Below are 16400 nucleotides of genomic sequence, written 5' to 3' on the forward strand. Positions count from 1 at the left end.
TACACATAGTTCATATTTGAGTGCTGTTGAATCTTTTTTTTTTAATTTCAAAAGGTGTTTCAAATAATCACACAAATGATCCCTTCGCCTGCATAAGAGTATGTAATTAAATGCACGGACTGCTTCTGTCTCTTGACATCACGGATTCATACTTAAAATATAGTAGTAGTTTCTAAGGCAAAGTGAAACTCAAAGGAAACGAAAGTCAAAGCCAGTGAAGACATGCTATTTACTAATACCTTCAGTTGTGATGTTCAAATATTAATTTAATTTTCATCAATAAAAGTGGCCTGTTTGATAAATTCACACTCTATTTATTTCAACTGAGGATGAGATCTACTACCAGTGAATAAATATTTTCTGTTTGCTTAATTTTGTTTTTGCAGCTTTTTTTCAATTTCCACTTGATAAAGTATGATTTTCAGAAAGATGAACCTTTGAGAAATGAACAGGACTGGTATAGCCAAGTGAAAAAAGGTAAAACTCATATTTGAAGAAGTCTCATGAAGGAGAGCTATTAACTTTCTGTGTAATGATTATTGAAGTTAGGAAAAAATCATTAGTTCTAATGAGTAGTTTTACTTATTTGGAAATTAAAGACAGATGGAATGGTTCAGTGATTAGATATTAAGAGCCCTCACTGGGTCACTCAGATGAAAAATTGTTAAAATTGAAAAGTGGTTACTATTTGGATCATATTTTTCTTAATCTGTCACCTCTAGTTTGTAATATTGGCATATGTCTCATGTCCTAAACCACCCAATAATATAAAAATTGATGGATTTATCTTTCTGGACATACTGAAAAGTCAGACCGGCTTGGATTCAAAATTGGATTCTTACACTTGGAAACTGTAAGTGTGGGCAGGTTAATAAAGCTGAGTCTGTTTCTTCCTATGTGAACTACAGGTAGCAATGTCTATTACATGAAGCTGTTTTTTGTCAACTAAATGAGATGGATGTGTAAATCCCTGTGGTTATTACCTTCTGCCTCTTCCCTCCCTTTCCCTCTCCTCTCCTTCTCGCTTCTCCTCATCTCCCCCTCCCCTTCTTGTCTCTCCTCTCTTGCTTCTCTCCTCTCCCAAGATAGAGTTTCTTATAATTTTAGGTTAGAAATTTTAATAAAAGCAAATGCCCCAATTAACTGAACAGAATCAAGCTAGAAAATAATGTATAAATGTGTACTCAGAATTTTTTAGTGATCTAAATAACTCAGTCCAATATTACTATTTTCTGCCTCAAACTACATTTCAGAGATAACTTTCTAAATGTTCACTTCAAATGTGGAGAGAAAGGTAACAAACCTCCCCTACCTACCCCCATCCCCATATTTCTGGTAATTGACAGATTGAAAAAAATAGGATTTACTTATTAAAAAGAAAACCTGGAAAATCTATAAATTTCAAGCCTGAGGGGTATTTATCAGTAAGTTTCTCTAATTTAACTCTTATAGACATAGTCCATTTTAGAAAAAAAAGGAATTTCTGAAGAGATTATAAAGAACTTAAATAGCTTTCTTTAGTATGTTTTATTACAATTAGTACAATATCAGGCATTGGAACTTAAAAAGCCAATTGGCCCCAAATGTCTACTTCACTCTTTTGGAATTCTCATAAAGAGGTACTTGATATATTTTTCATTAAGGCAGTATGTCTTCACAATGCAAATCATGCCTAAACAGGGAAGATATAAATACACTGTAATCTATGTAAGAACATGCAATAATTAGTTTTTCAGAGAAGAAACTGACACCTGTGTCCTAAGGAAGACAAAAAAAGGACATAAGTTTTAAGGTAAATATAAGAGTCATGTAAAAGTCAGAAATATAGGGCATAGAGACTAACAGAATAGAGGATGGAGATGAAGCTTTACAGTCTGAGGGACCCGGTTTTAAAAGCAAATAAAAACCCTCCAATGCCTACATTTGATAGCTGTATGACTTCAGGCAATTTACCTTTTTTGCCTCAGTTTATTCACCTTTAAAATGAAGGCCTTTCTTGCAAGTTTATGATGAGGATTAAATGGGGTATGTAACACTATCAGAATGGTGGCTGGTACTCAGAGTGTGCTCACGGTAATGATTATAATTTGATGATGTTAGGGCTAACAATGATGTTGTGAATGAGAATGAAACAGCTGCTATTGGAGCAGAGTAGAGGGGTAACAGCAATGAAAGTGATATAATGCAAGAAATTTCTCTACACTTTGCCATAAGACAACCCTTTCTAATGTCAGGTGACCCTGCATTGATTTATAGCAGGCAGAGCAAGGGGGCAATAGCCTTGAAGACTTCTGGGAAGTGATTGATACTTGCATCTTATCTTCTTACCAAACTCTTTTAGAAGTAGCTTTTACCTTGTAGATTGCTTAGCAAAATCTTGATTCATTTAAATAATTTTTTTTGAAAAATTATTTCAAATAATGTGTCTAAATATAAGTAGAACTAAACATTTCATGGGATGGAAAATCTTTTTGATCTTTCATTTCTTTTCTACCAAGGATTTCCATAATAACATCCCAGAGGAATAAGCCATTCTCTTAAATTTATAATAGCATAGTATTAAGATCAGAGAGGGCAATTTACACAAAAACTTTAGTTTGAGTTCTAGATCTATTTCTTTCTTTGATTTTGGTAACCTCATTCCTCTGGGCTCTAGTGCCTTCCATCTGAGATTTTAAGCATCTTTCCTTTGTATTCAACTCCCTTTTCATTGTTTTTTCTAAAGTGATGTGTTTGTGGTAATCTGAAAGGATGTATAAGATGCAGATGCCAAGAGAGTGATGTCAAGTAGAATAAAGTTCAAAGGAAAGCCAGATGTGCAACACTGATTGTGTTAGCCAGATGTGATTTAGATATGTTCATAGTGTGTATAACAATAGTTTTAATCAGATGGCTGCAAAATTGCCCTTTTCTCTTGCAGGAGAACCTGGACTTCTCATTTCTCCTGTGAATACAAAGAATCCCTTCTTTGGTTATGCTGGGTCTTACAGGCACACAAAAAACAAATTACTCTTTGATGTTTTTAAGAAGGGAGATGTTTACTTTAACACAGGAGACTTAATGGTCCAAGATCAGGAGAATTTCCTTTATTTTTGGGACCGTATTGGAGACACTTTCAGGTATGAACGACCTTTAGATGCCCGGCTTGTTCTATAATTGTGAAGCATGCTTCTTTGGAAATATCAGAGACCACATGCTTGGAGCTTTCAGGGAAGACAGAGCCCTTTCATTTTCATAATGCATAATGCCTTCCCATTTAAAACTTTATCAGTTATCTGTTTCTAGACTAAACTGTAAGTTCAATTTTGATATAAAATTTTGTAATTATTTTAATGAATCCGTTAAGTCCAAATCCATGAGCTCTCTTTTGGAATAGAAAACTGACAGATGTGATATCTAAGTGGTAGGATTAAAACAGAAAACCAATTTAGTCAAATATGGTCTAACTCTGATCTGATGGTAAAATATTGAAAGAGAAATTTCCATTTCTTCTATTTTGTTTTCCTTTTTTAAATTCCCTGAAATCATTTTAGGCCTATACCATTAGTTTGCTTTATTAAACAATGACTATAGAATAGTGAAGGCATATAGTGAGTATTAACAAATGCTTGAATACTGAAGGCATATAGTGAGTATTTAACAAATATAGTTATATTTAATATTATTTCATTGCCTTCATGTGCCATGTTATAAACTCACTTTACATAAAATTAGTTGCATTAAAATAAAATATTTATTTATATGAATTAAAGGACATTAAGGAGTTAGTACTTAGAAATTAAAGTTAGTATACTAAAAGACAGCTATAACTTTTCTGTCAATTCTTTACATAATTGACCTTAGAGATGGGGAAGATTTTATGCTTGTTATTTTACCAAATAAGATTTTTGTATTGATAATCTTTGTTATTATTTTTTTGTTTTGATAACATATTATAAAACATTGAATAATGATAAACTTGTACCAAAAAGACCTAAAGTAACTTTAACCAACACACAGATGCTGACTTTGTTGAATTATGATCAAAGTGCTTCCTCAGAAGTGCTTTTAGTTTTGAAAAGTGTAGCAATTTTGGTTCCTAGGTGCTTGCATGGAGCCAAATACAAGGCACTAAAATTAAAACTGGGCACCTAGTTTTTCAAATATGAGGCACTAATTGAAATTTGTGTTTCATTTAGATGGAAAGGAGAAAATGTTGCAACCACAGAGGTTGCAGATGTTATTGGGATGTTGGATTTCATACAGGAAACAAATGTCTATGGTGTGACTGTGTCAGGTATGAGTATGTCAAGTTTGGAAGGACCCTGAATAGTGTGTACAACTGTTCTTTAGTTTTGAAATTATTTTACTAATCTGATTTTCATATGCTAAAATAAATATCCTTTGTCTTAGCAAGTGATATACTTCATTAAGCTAACAAATTCCACTGACTCATCAGGGGAAAGTTACCAAGTGAATTTTGATGTCTGTGTGCATTTTTAAACAGAGTTTGAGAATGTTCTGGTTAGTGACTCCCTGCTTGAAAATAATTGAAGCTTCTCAATAGTCTTATTTTTCTCTTAATGATTGCTATTTGTACATGCCACTGAACAGAAATGTTCTAGTGAAATGCTTACAATGACTTGTACTTAAGGTGGGTCTCTAAGAATTATTTTAAAATTTGTGTGGCCTCATTGTCTTTATAAGTATGTGTATGAGGATCTTTTTATGGTGGTGAAAACGGCACAGAAAAGTGACAGGATTTGGAGTCATAGAACAAACATCCACCTTCAGTCTTTTAATTCTTTTTTCTTATAAATGACAATGACTTCTGGATAACACTTGTGGTAGACAGGATACCAGGAGTGGGAGTGTTTGGCTGGCGGAGCAGTGGAGGGGAGTGTTTATTTAATAAATGGCCATTGGGTATTGAAGAAAGGCTCTGGCACATTTTGACCCCTTATAAAGATCTGTAGATGGTTTGATAAGCAGTATACAATATATAGAATTAATTATAAAAATAGCAGTTTCTGTTTTCTTAAGTTAAAAATGTGCCCTTAGTTTTTTTTGAGTTAATACTTAAAATGTATATTTCTGCCAGAATACTTTCACCTTCAAATGAATCTTTCTTTTTCTTTTTTTGAAAAAAAGGTATAAATATATTTTTGAGTTGACTGGAAATGTCACATCAACAAATATGACATGAAACCATACAGTGCCAAATGGGGACACCTATGACAAACTGGTTAGTGGGTGCATGTTAGTGATACATGACAGCATAGTCAATTTTCACAATTTATATCAACATGGAGCACATCTTATTATAATTAGGATCCTAGTCTTGTGGATGTATGTGATATGGAAATTCACTGTGGTGTATTCATATGTGTACAAAGGAAAATTCTTTCTTAATATTTGTGTTATTGTTGGTAGGATGCAAAATATAGATATTTTATGGTATTTTCCATTCTTTCTTTTTTGGGAGGAGGGGGGTACCAGGGATTGAATCCAGGGCCGATTAACCACTGAGCCACATCTCCAGCCCTTTTTTGAATTTTATTTAGAGACAGGGTATCCCTGAGTTGCTTAGTGTCTCGCTGTTGCTGAAGCTGTCTTTGAACTCAAGATCCTCCTGCCTCGCCCCCCCACCCCCAGCCTCTGAGATTACAGGCATGCGCCACTCATATTCCATCTATTTTATTCCTGTAGTGTGGACAATTCAGGATAAATTCTAGACTTTCCTATTCTTCATTTATTTCTAGAGATTGAGCCTACTCTCAGAGAAGGACATAGCCCCACTCATGCTACTATCGCATTGTTATCTCTACAATAGATTTAATGTCTCTTCATATGGATGAATATATAACAGGTCTATTTTTAACAATTCATCTAATATTTATATAATTGATTATAGTTCAAACTTTTTTTCAGGTTATGAAGGAAAAGCTGGAATGGCTTCTATTATTTTAAAACCAAATAAGTCTTTAGACTTAGAAAAAATTTATGAACAAGTTGTAACATCTCTACCAGCTTACGCCTGCCCACGATTTTTAAGAATTCAGGTAATTTTACAAGCTAAATTTACTATCAAATTTGAGACCAGGAAACCAAGAGGTAGTTGAAGAGCAAAAATCATATTGTAGCCTTTAGATAATATGTGCACTTTTATATTACAAAGTTTCAGTGAAAAGCTTAGGGATACAGAATTGATGCTAATCAATGCGATATTTGAAACCTGAGAAAGAAGGAAACATGGTGAAATGCTAGGATGTATATGTCTTTATCCTGATTATAGAATTGTTCTCTTCCTCTTCAGTTGGTACCTGAGAGCCAAGTGAAGGTCCCAGCAAAGGTGACAAGCAGAAACCACACCTTGAATATATCTTATGAATGCATTCAGTGTCATTTACCTAGAATTAGTTTTCACCAAGCTGACATCAAAGTGTCGGCAGAATGTGCACAGAACCTGAAGGAAATTGGCTTGACGGAATCCTGCTTTTAGTTCTATTATTCTGTTCAGAACTCCAACTTCCTTCTCTTTTGGAGAATTCTGAGTTCATTTGTTTTAGGATGAGTGTGTTTTTTACTGGGCTACCAGTATAAAGAAAAATAATTTACCAGGCTACAGGTAACTTCACTTACCATTAACTCAAGCATTTATTTATTTAATATTATGCATCAAATACAATTTCCCAAAGTTAGTATATGCAGTCACACAGACTTTTTTTTTACTATATTTATTATATCTATATTACATCCATATTGGAGAATAACAGAGAAGTAGGTATATTATATTCTGCTTTTCTTTCTTTCTTTCTTTCTTTTTGTATTGGGTATTGAACACGGGGTACCTAACCACTGAGACACATCCCCAGCCCTTTTTTATATTTTATTTAGAGACAGGGTTTTGCTAAGTTGCTTAGGATCTCACTAAGTTGCAGAGGCTGGCTTTGAACTCACGATCCTCTTGCCTCAGCCTCCTGAGCTGCTGGTATTATAGGAGTGAGCCACCACACCCAGCTCATATTCATTTTAAGCATTTGCCAAGAAATACTCACAGCCAAGTCTGTTTATGTCCAATAGGACACTCATCTGGACTCTCATCAGTACATAATTAATTTATATATTTTTTCATTTTTGAGAGTTTTACATTATCTCAGATTATCTCCATAACAATCCACTCTAATACTAAATGCTAGTAATATGTTTTAATTGAAATTTTTATTAAGATGGTTGTATATTCCTATCCAGTTTTAAGAATTAAGTAGAGAGATTCTGTATCTTTTACCCAGTTTTTACCAAGTCACATCTATCACAACCAGGATATTGACATAACCAACCTATGCCCTTAAATTTCTCTTATTTTACTTATCCACATACATGTTGTGTGTTATTTTCTATCCACTCTTATTACCTTCATAGCTTCATGCATCCATGACCCCCAGGAAGATGTGAATAATCCCAACACTACAAGGTTCCTTCATGCTGTCCTTTTATAACCACACCTAGCTCCCTCCTGTCCCTCTACAACCTACCCGCCAAATAACATATTTTGATGGACTAAAAAGTTTATAGTGCAGATAATATAGATAATATTTTAAACAGTATTCCTCTAGGGCAACTGAAAATTCACTTTAATTAAGCTGAAGAAATATTCTGGTGTAGGACTTCTCCAGAAGACTCAATCAGCTTTGCACAAGTTTAGAAAATATTTTAAAATCATTAACTATCTGAAAAGAACAGGCCATGACTGTTATGTCTATTTCAGTATTTATTTGCTATAGTTAGCACAAAACCAAATATTTAGTCAGCAGTCAAAACATTTATTAAATTAATCATAATAATAATCTGATAAAAGTAGTTCAAAAGTTAAGTTGCCTCTGAAAATTCATAAAACATTATTTATCTTATTAAAAATCTAGCACAGGTTTTTTTTTAAAGAGGACTCATTTTTGCCAATAATTTACTTTTTATTTTTATCTTTCATGCTAGAGATAAAAGGACCATCCAAATGCTAGGCAAGTGTTCTACCACTAAGCAACGCCCCCAAGCCCCCATACTTCTAAAATATGATAATATTCAGTAATGTGGGGGAAAAAAGGACTTGGTTCTTTCAATCTACTTGTGGAAATATGAAGTGTGACCTCTCTAGAAAATCATTTGGGGGGCTGGGGATGTGGCTCAAGCGGTAGCACACTCACCTGGCATGCGCAGGGTGCTGGGTTGATCCTTAGGTGTCCACCGAAAACTAAAAAATAAATATTAAAAAAAAGAAAATTATTTGGTAGTATATGACTCTTTAAGAGTTACCAAATCTTTTAATTTAGTGATTTCACTTCTGGAAATTTATTTCTAGAAAGTGATAAAAGATGTACAAATGTTACATGTAAGGAGATCTTTTACTATTATAAATAATAGTAAAATTCTGTATTCTCTACAAACTCAAGAATAAATGCAAAAATAATTAAAACATGATAATTAGGTACAACCTTATAAAATCCATTTTAAAATCTATTTTCTTACTGATAGATAAAAACATGAAAATATTACATTTTAATAGAATACCATGTGATGTTTTGATACATGTGTACATTATGTAATGTTTAAATGAAGTCAAATATATCTATGACCTCAGACATTTATCCTTTATGGAAAAACCTTGAAAATTATTTTCTTTTAACTTTCTGAATTATACAGTATTGTTATCTGTAGTCGCCCTACTGTACATGAACACACCAGCACTTCTTGCTCTGATCTAACTGCAACAGTTCTCTCCAGCCTTGCTCTCTCCCCATCCTCTGGTAACCACCATTCTACTTTCAACTTCTAGATAAAACTCTTTCAGGCACTACATATTAGTCAGATCATGTGGTAGTCTCTATATCAGGTACATTTCTCTTAACATAATGATCTCCATGTTAAATGATAGAATTCTGTTCATTTTTATGGCTAAATCATAATCCATTCTGTGTATGCCATATTTTCTCTGTCCATTTAGTTAATGACACTTTGGTTGTGTCCATGTCTTGGCAATTGTGAATGGTGCTATAGTGAATATGAAAGTGCAGCTGTCTCATCAACATACTGATTCATTTCTTTTAGACACATGCCCAGTAGTATATAGTTCTTTTAATTTTTTTAATAACCACCTGTACAGTTTCTGTAACAGCTGAACTAATGTACATTCTCATCAACAGTATGCAAGGGTTCCCTTCCCCCCATATCTTCTCCAGCACTTGTTATTTTTAGTCTTTTTGATAACACCTATTCTTGGTGGTTTAAAATTGTATTTGTCTGATGATTCATATCTTGAGCATTTTTCATATAGCTGTTGGACATTCACATGTCTTCTTTTGATAAGTGTCTATTTACATCTATTGTCCATTTTTAAAAATCAGATTATTTGTTTTGCTGCTATTAAGGTTTTGGAGTTTCTTACATATTCTGGATGTCAACCCTTTTTCAGATGTATAGTTTGCAAATATTTTCTTCCATATTGTATGTGTCTCTTCTCTCTGTTGGTTGTATCCTTGGTTTCTCGGGAACTTATTTCAATGTAATCATATTTGTCTATTTTTGCTTTTGTTTCCTCTGCTTTTACAGTATTGTTCAAAACATTCTTCCCCATTCCAGTGTCTTGAAAGCCAATTTTTAAAGTATTAATTTGAAGAAAATTATATAGCCTAGGAAAATATACCTTGTATAATATTAAATATTTTTGCAAGGCAGAACACTTAATTGTATAATTGTGGTGATGTTCTATTTTTTAAAAAAAGAAAAAATGACATGTGTTTCTATAGCTGCATCTAATTCTGGGAAGACAGTTTTTGGTCAGGGGCAGGGAGAGGGATGCAAGAAGAAGGCTTGAAGTGCAGTTGACTCTTGAGTTAATCCTTATGGATGGATAAAATGACCAAATTGCTCATAGAATACTGCATGGGTTATATGGATCTTGACAGATCATCTCATTTAAGCAGGGTTGTTTTCCATATTGGCAACTCTCCATAAGGGATACACTCATATCCTTTAAAACTTTTAAAGCAGAGATTCTTAAAACTTTCTACATTCATGGAACCTGGGATGTCTCAGTATAATTTTGTTAGGCATTCTTGGGTCAAAAAAGAAAAAACAAAGATGCCTAAACACTCATTTATTGACTAATTAGGTCAAAATAAACTTACAAGTATTTAGGTTTAACAAATTTGTAGTCATTTAAAACATAATGCACATTAAATTAAAGAAAAAAAAACTTTCACATTATTTCCAAACAACCACAATTACTCATTAAGATGTAAGTCGGGCACTACACAACTCTTTAAACTTAGATTGGACTAGACAGGGTCAGGCTGGTTCTTACAGTATTCTGCCTCCTGTAACGTATTTTGTGTATTTGTATCAGAAATTGCTATCTGTATTGCTTTTAAATTTTCTCTTCTGAAAGTCTTCTTTGTACATAATATTGTACTGGCATTGAATTAAATGCTAAGCTATGTGTTTTGAACATACTTGTGAAAAGCTTATTGGTTATGTTCATGATTTTTATATATTGAATGAGTTAACATTTGAATAAAGTTTACATGTATATGAAACTAAAGTTTTAAATATTAAAGCATTTAAAAATTTTAACATTAAATTAGTAGTAAATATGCAGAAGATATTAGATATAAAAATGTTATAATTAAATATTATAGTCTATGGTGATAAATATTTTTTGCCTATAATACCTATTATAAATAGTAATAAATATTCCCACTCATCCTGACAATTATTTTATAGGAAAAAATGGAAACCACGGGGACATTCAAACTACAGAAGTTTCATTTGGTGGAAGAAGGATTTAATCCTATGAAAATTTCTGATCCACTTTACTTTATGGATAACTTGAAAAAATCTTATGTTCCTTTGACCAAAGAACTTTATGATCAGATAATATTAGGGGAGATAAAACTTTAAACTTTTGTATGTATGGGATTTTCTTGTACTTTTCTAGGAAGACCAAGAGGAGAGTACAGATGCTTCTTGACTTACAATGGGATTTTGTTCTGATAAATCCATCATAAATTGGAAATAAATAAAAATACATTTAATACATTTAACCTATCAAACATTGGCTGGAAACTATATATACGTGAATCTTTACTCTGTTTAAAAGGAACTAACATTAAGCACATGCTTTGTTTCCTTAATGTGCAAGGTAATTTAATTTAGTAAGATTTGTGTTGCTTTAATTAACTTTAGCTAATTTTTTACGTATTTGGGGATTCAATGTATAAGTAAATAATTGTCATAATATTAAATATTTTAAATAATAAACAAGCAGCTAATCATTTAGACAATCATTGAAAAGTATTTTCTAATGTAAAGTTTCTAGTTTTTAATAAATGGTTAAATTTTATTCAAATATTTTATTTTTATGTGTCCTATCCTATTGCTCAATAAAACCATCTTCATTATTGTGTGTTTTGAGTCTTTGTTTTAGTATTAATTGTAAACTTTATGTTAAAGGAAACTCATGTCTCTTTTTATCTTAAAATCCATGAACATTATAGAAGAAAAGTAAAAATACAAAACAACAGATCAGGAAAGCTGATATGAGGAATAGAAAGTCTGGTGGTCCATTTTCAGGATATGGTATTCAGTCTTAACTGGATCCAATTGTAGCTCTGCCCGCCCTAATTTTAAAATTAGCCAATCTCATAAATTGTACCCCTGTGTCCTCCAATCAGGGTGAAGGGCACACTACCTTAGGTTAGAGATACAAGCTGGTGGACTGCCAGCCCGGGGAAGGCTTTCTAACACAGTTCCCACAGCCCAGCATTTTGCCAGAAGTAAAGGAGTGCCTTGCCCACCCACTTTCAAGCACAAGTTTGATTTCTTGCCACACCTCGTTATTTCTAACACTGGTAAGCCTAAACATTTAGGAATTTTTTCTGAAAGTACATAAATGGGATCAATTTAACAATAAATTCCAACAGAGCTTTAGGAACCACTAATAATACAGGGAAAGAAGAGACCAGAATAGAACCCTGGGAGTATCAACAAGATCATAGACAGAAAGGGCTGCAAGTCTGAGCAGGTTTGCTAGTAATTAAATGGAAAGTCCATCAAAAGTGCAGTGTGGTTTGATTTGTCCTTCAGAAGTTTGCTTGCTAGGAGGTTGGTCCCTAGTGGGGCAGTATGGAGGTGGTCAGTGGGGGGGAATCTTCCTCAGAAGGGATTAATGTAATTGTCATAGGGTTAGTTCTTGCAATAGCTGGTTGTTGAAAGAGGTCACACCATGCTCTTGGCTTCTGCATAAAACCCTTTCCCTTCCCACCACTTTACCATGTTGTGATGCAGTCCTCATTAGAGGCTAAATAGGTGGAGCCTCCTAATCTTGGAATTACAGTCATCAGATTGAGCTAAATAAACTTATTTAAAAGTACACAGCATTAGGTTTTTGTTATAGCCACAAATGCATTGGCACAAAGACAAAGGGCATTGTGGAGCTGGACTGAGAAATGCAATAATACCTAGCAAAACCCCCTGTATCCCAAATACTAGCTCCCTGTACAACCAAAAGAAAAGTTTTCCTTACTTCACATTGTCTCCTACATGCTTAAAGCCTTACTTTGTTTGGAACCAAAGTTGCAGGGAGTTCATTTTTATCTTTGCTTGGGAAGCATATGTTATAAAATTTAAAAGTTTTAAATGCAAATTTTAACTACAAGTAGCATATAAGTAGAATGTACAACTTTAGAATGAAGAAATATTGGAAAATACAATTAATTTTACCAAAATCAGGAATCTTAAATGTGGAGCTACAAACACTATCATGAATAAAATTTAAACATGGGTTGGGGCTGTAGCTCAGTGGTAGAGCGCCTGCCTCGCATGTATGTGTGAGGCACTGGGTTTGATCCTCAGCACCACTTGAAAATAAATAAAGACATTGTGTCCTACTACAACTAAAAAAAAAATTAAAAAATAAATAAATAAAATAAAATAAAATTTAAACATACAGGAAATCTAACTATTCTCATGTGCCAATAATATACCCATATTCCCATAATACAAATTAGAATATACTAATTTCTTAAAATATATTAAGTAAATGTATAAGTTGATATTGATTTTCATATTAGTGATTTGACCTATTCCATAAGAAGTTGTTTTGTCTTTTTTTTTTTTTAGTTTCTAGGTGTTCTTTAGTTATTAGAAATGAGCTACTATATTTCTAATAATTTCTAGATCTTTAAAAACTTGGTTCATGATAGTAAACTGGACATGCACATATCAACCCTTTACCACTACTTCTTCCAAATCCATTACAATTAAAGGCAAAATGTTTTGAAAAGAACCATACATTTTAAAAGTGTGTGTTAGAAGTATGTGAGAGGTATAGCAGGGAGTCTGTCATAATTGGATGAAACATTGTGTGAAATCACTGGAAAATAAAAAATACAGATGAGATCAAATTACCAAAGATACAGTGGAGGAAGGGGGAGAGAATAAAGCATCAAAAACAGGCAGCTGAAAATAACTTCAAAGGCAAAAGAAATGCCAACCACAACCACATAATAAACACACATAATGACCAACTTGGGGCTGTATGTAATTATCAGGATACTTAATTACAGTAAATCGAGGCCATGACTTTCATTTCCTTTTCTCTGTTTATTGAAAACTTCTATTAGCAAACAACATGAGTTGTAAAATAAAACAACAAAAGTGAAATTAAAAGTTTTTAAAAGAAAATAAAGATTAAAGTTTCCAAATAGGTAGACTGATGAAAAACAACTAGAGGGCTAGGATGTAGCTCAGTGGCAAAGCATCTGCCTTGCATTCACAAAGCCCTGGGTTCAACCCCCAGTTCCAAAAAAGACAAAAAAAAAAAAAAGAACCCCACCCCCCAAAAAATAAGATTAAAAAAAAAAAACTAGATACCAGGGGAAATAGTTATCACATTTTAATATATAAAGAACACTTAAAGGTTCGTGCTGTGGCATATGCCTGTAATCCCAGCTACTAGGGGGAGGCTGAGACAAGAGGATTGCAAGTTTGAGGCCAGTGGGCATTTTAGAGAGACCTGGCCTCAAAATTTTTAATGCAGGTACATCATGAGGATGTACATCAATGGTAAAGTACCTCTGGGTTCAATCCCCAATACAAAAAAAAAAAAAAAAAAAAGTAAGGCAAAATAATTTCATGGAAAAATATGAAAATAGGCAATATAATAATACAAAAATTAAAAATTCATTTTGCCCACTTAATATACCCCCATAGAGGTAGGTATTTTATAGATAGATAGATGTGTTCTATATATGCATGTCTATAACATGACAAGTACCAGGGATACATTGATGAGCAAAATCAGTTCTACAGACTGAACCACATAAAATCTGGACTTGCAAATGTGACAAATGCTACAAAAAGATATTCAGCTTCACTGGTAAATAAAATAAAAATTAACTAACAAAATCAACTTTTTTCCATGAGGAAATAATTATACACATTAATAATCAGTTTGGTTAGCTTGGATCTGGGGAATTCATAACTCTACAATAAATCTAGTTAAGTAAAAATTAGTGTAGCTACTAGGGAGTAGTAGCTACACTAATTGGCACTAATATGGCAGTATTTATTAAAATATATATGCATATACTACTCACATGGCATTCTACATGTAGACAATATGTAATACCTTCAAACCTCATACACATTTGCATATACATTTGCCTAAAATCCTAGAAGATATTGCTAAATGAAGTCAACCAATCCCCAAAAAAAACAAATGCCGAATGTTTTCTCTGATATAAGGAGGCTGACTCATAATGGGGTAGGGAGGGAGAGCATGGGAGGAATAGATGAATTTTGGATAGGGAAAAGGCGTGGGAGGGCAAGGGAAGAGGCAGGGGATTAGCAAGGATGGTGGAATGTGATGGACATCATTATCCAAAGTACATGTATGAACACTTGAATTGGGTGTAAACATACTTTATATACAAACAGAGATATGAAAAAATTGTGGTGTATATGTGTATTAAGAATTGTAATGCAAAAAAACCCCAACAAAGTACATGTATAAAGGCATAAATTGGCGTGGACATACTTTATATACAGAGATATGAAAAATTGTGTCTATATGTGTAATAAGAATTGTAATGCTTTCCACTGCTGTCGTGTATTTTTAAAAAAGTGAATACTGCTAAACAATGCGTACAGTACAATAAGTTTATATAAAAGTTATATAAAACTGAATTCTTTTGTGCATACATATGTGTATAAATACAAGAGTGTCTGAAAAATATTACATTAAAAACAACGATCAGTTCCAGTGAGAAAAGTTGTATTTTTGACGCTGGGAAAAGTGTGGTGCTGTTAGAATAGAGGGAAGATGGTGGGAATTGAAAGAGGAGCTTAGTTGTTATACCATATACCTTTGTAGCATTTTTTTCAGATTAAAACTTTTAATAACCAAATAAACTTAAAGTAACAGCATATTATATAATTACATATATAATTATAACATCATCCTGATGCTTTATAATATCTTCAACATTTATAATATCTTTATCATTTTTTAAATTTAATTTTTAAATTTTAATTTGTTATACATGACAGCAGAATTCATTACAATTTATATTACACATACAGAGCACAATTTTTCATATCTTTGGTTGTACAAGTAGAGTCACATCATTCATGTCTTCATACATGTACTTAGGGTAAAGATTTCCATCTCATTCCACCATTGTCCCTATGCCCGTGCCCCCTCCCTTCCCTTCCCTCCCCTTTGCCTTATCTAGAGTTCATCTAATCCCTTGCCCTTCATGCCATCCCTGCCCATATTTCCGTCGTCTACTTTACTGGTCTTCCTTCTGTTTATTTATTGCTTTTTAAAATTCATACATTATAGTTATATATAATAGTGGAATTTATTTTGATATATTTAAACATGCACATAGTATAAGTTAGTTAATTTCATTCCTCAATTCTTCCCCTTTACAACACTTTCCCTTCCCATTGATCCCCTTCCCCTACTCTATTGTTCTCCCCTATATTTTTGTGAGATCCCCCTCTTTTTTTTAATCCTTAATCTTTCTCTAGTTTTCTCATATGAGAGAAAACATTTGATTCTTGACCTTCTGAATCTGGCTTATTTCACTGAGTGTGGTGTCCTGTGGATCTATCATTTACCAGCAAATGATATAATTTCCTTTTTCTCTCTGGCTGAGTAGAACTCCACTGTGTATATATACACCACATTTTTTTTATCCATTCATCCATTGAGGAATACCTTGGCTGGTTCTATAACTTGACAGTTGTGACCTGAATTGGTATAAATGTTGGAATGCAGGTATCATCATGGTATACTGATTTTAATTATTTTGGATATACACCAAGGAGTGAAATAACTGGGTCATATGGTGGTTTTATGC

General features: G+C 33.1%; 1 protein-coding gene across 1 annotated transcript in view; it reads left to right on the plus strand.

Annotated features, from left to right (window-relative positions):
* Slc27a6 (solute carrier family 27 member 6) overlaps positions 1–10932 on the plus strand; it is a 55919-nt gene extending 44987 nt beyond the window's left edge. Inside the window, exons 6-10 of the mRNA XM_027949364.2 lie at positions 387–477; positions 2921–3119; positions 4179–4276; positions 5911–6041; positions 10756–10932. Of these exons, the coding sequence (XP_027805165.2) occupies positions 387–477; positions 2921–3119; positions 4179–4276; positions 5911–6041; positions 10756–10932 (696 nt within the window). The remainder of the gene's footprint in view (positions 1–386; positions 478–2920; positions 3120–4178; positions 4277–5910; positions 6042–10755) is intronic.
* The last annotated feature ends 5468 nt before the right edge of the window (positions 10933–16400 follow it).

The sequence above is a fragment of the Marmota flaviventris genome, chromosome 5, assembly GCF_047511675.1.
Source record: "Marmota flaviventris isolate mMarFla1 chromosome 5, mMarFla1.hap1, whole genome shotgun sequence".
Classification (NCBI taxonomy): Eukaryota; Metazoa; Chordata; class Mammalia; order Rodentia; family Sciuridae; genus Marmota; species Marmota flaviventris.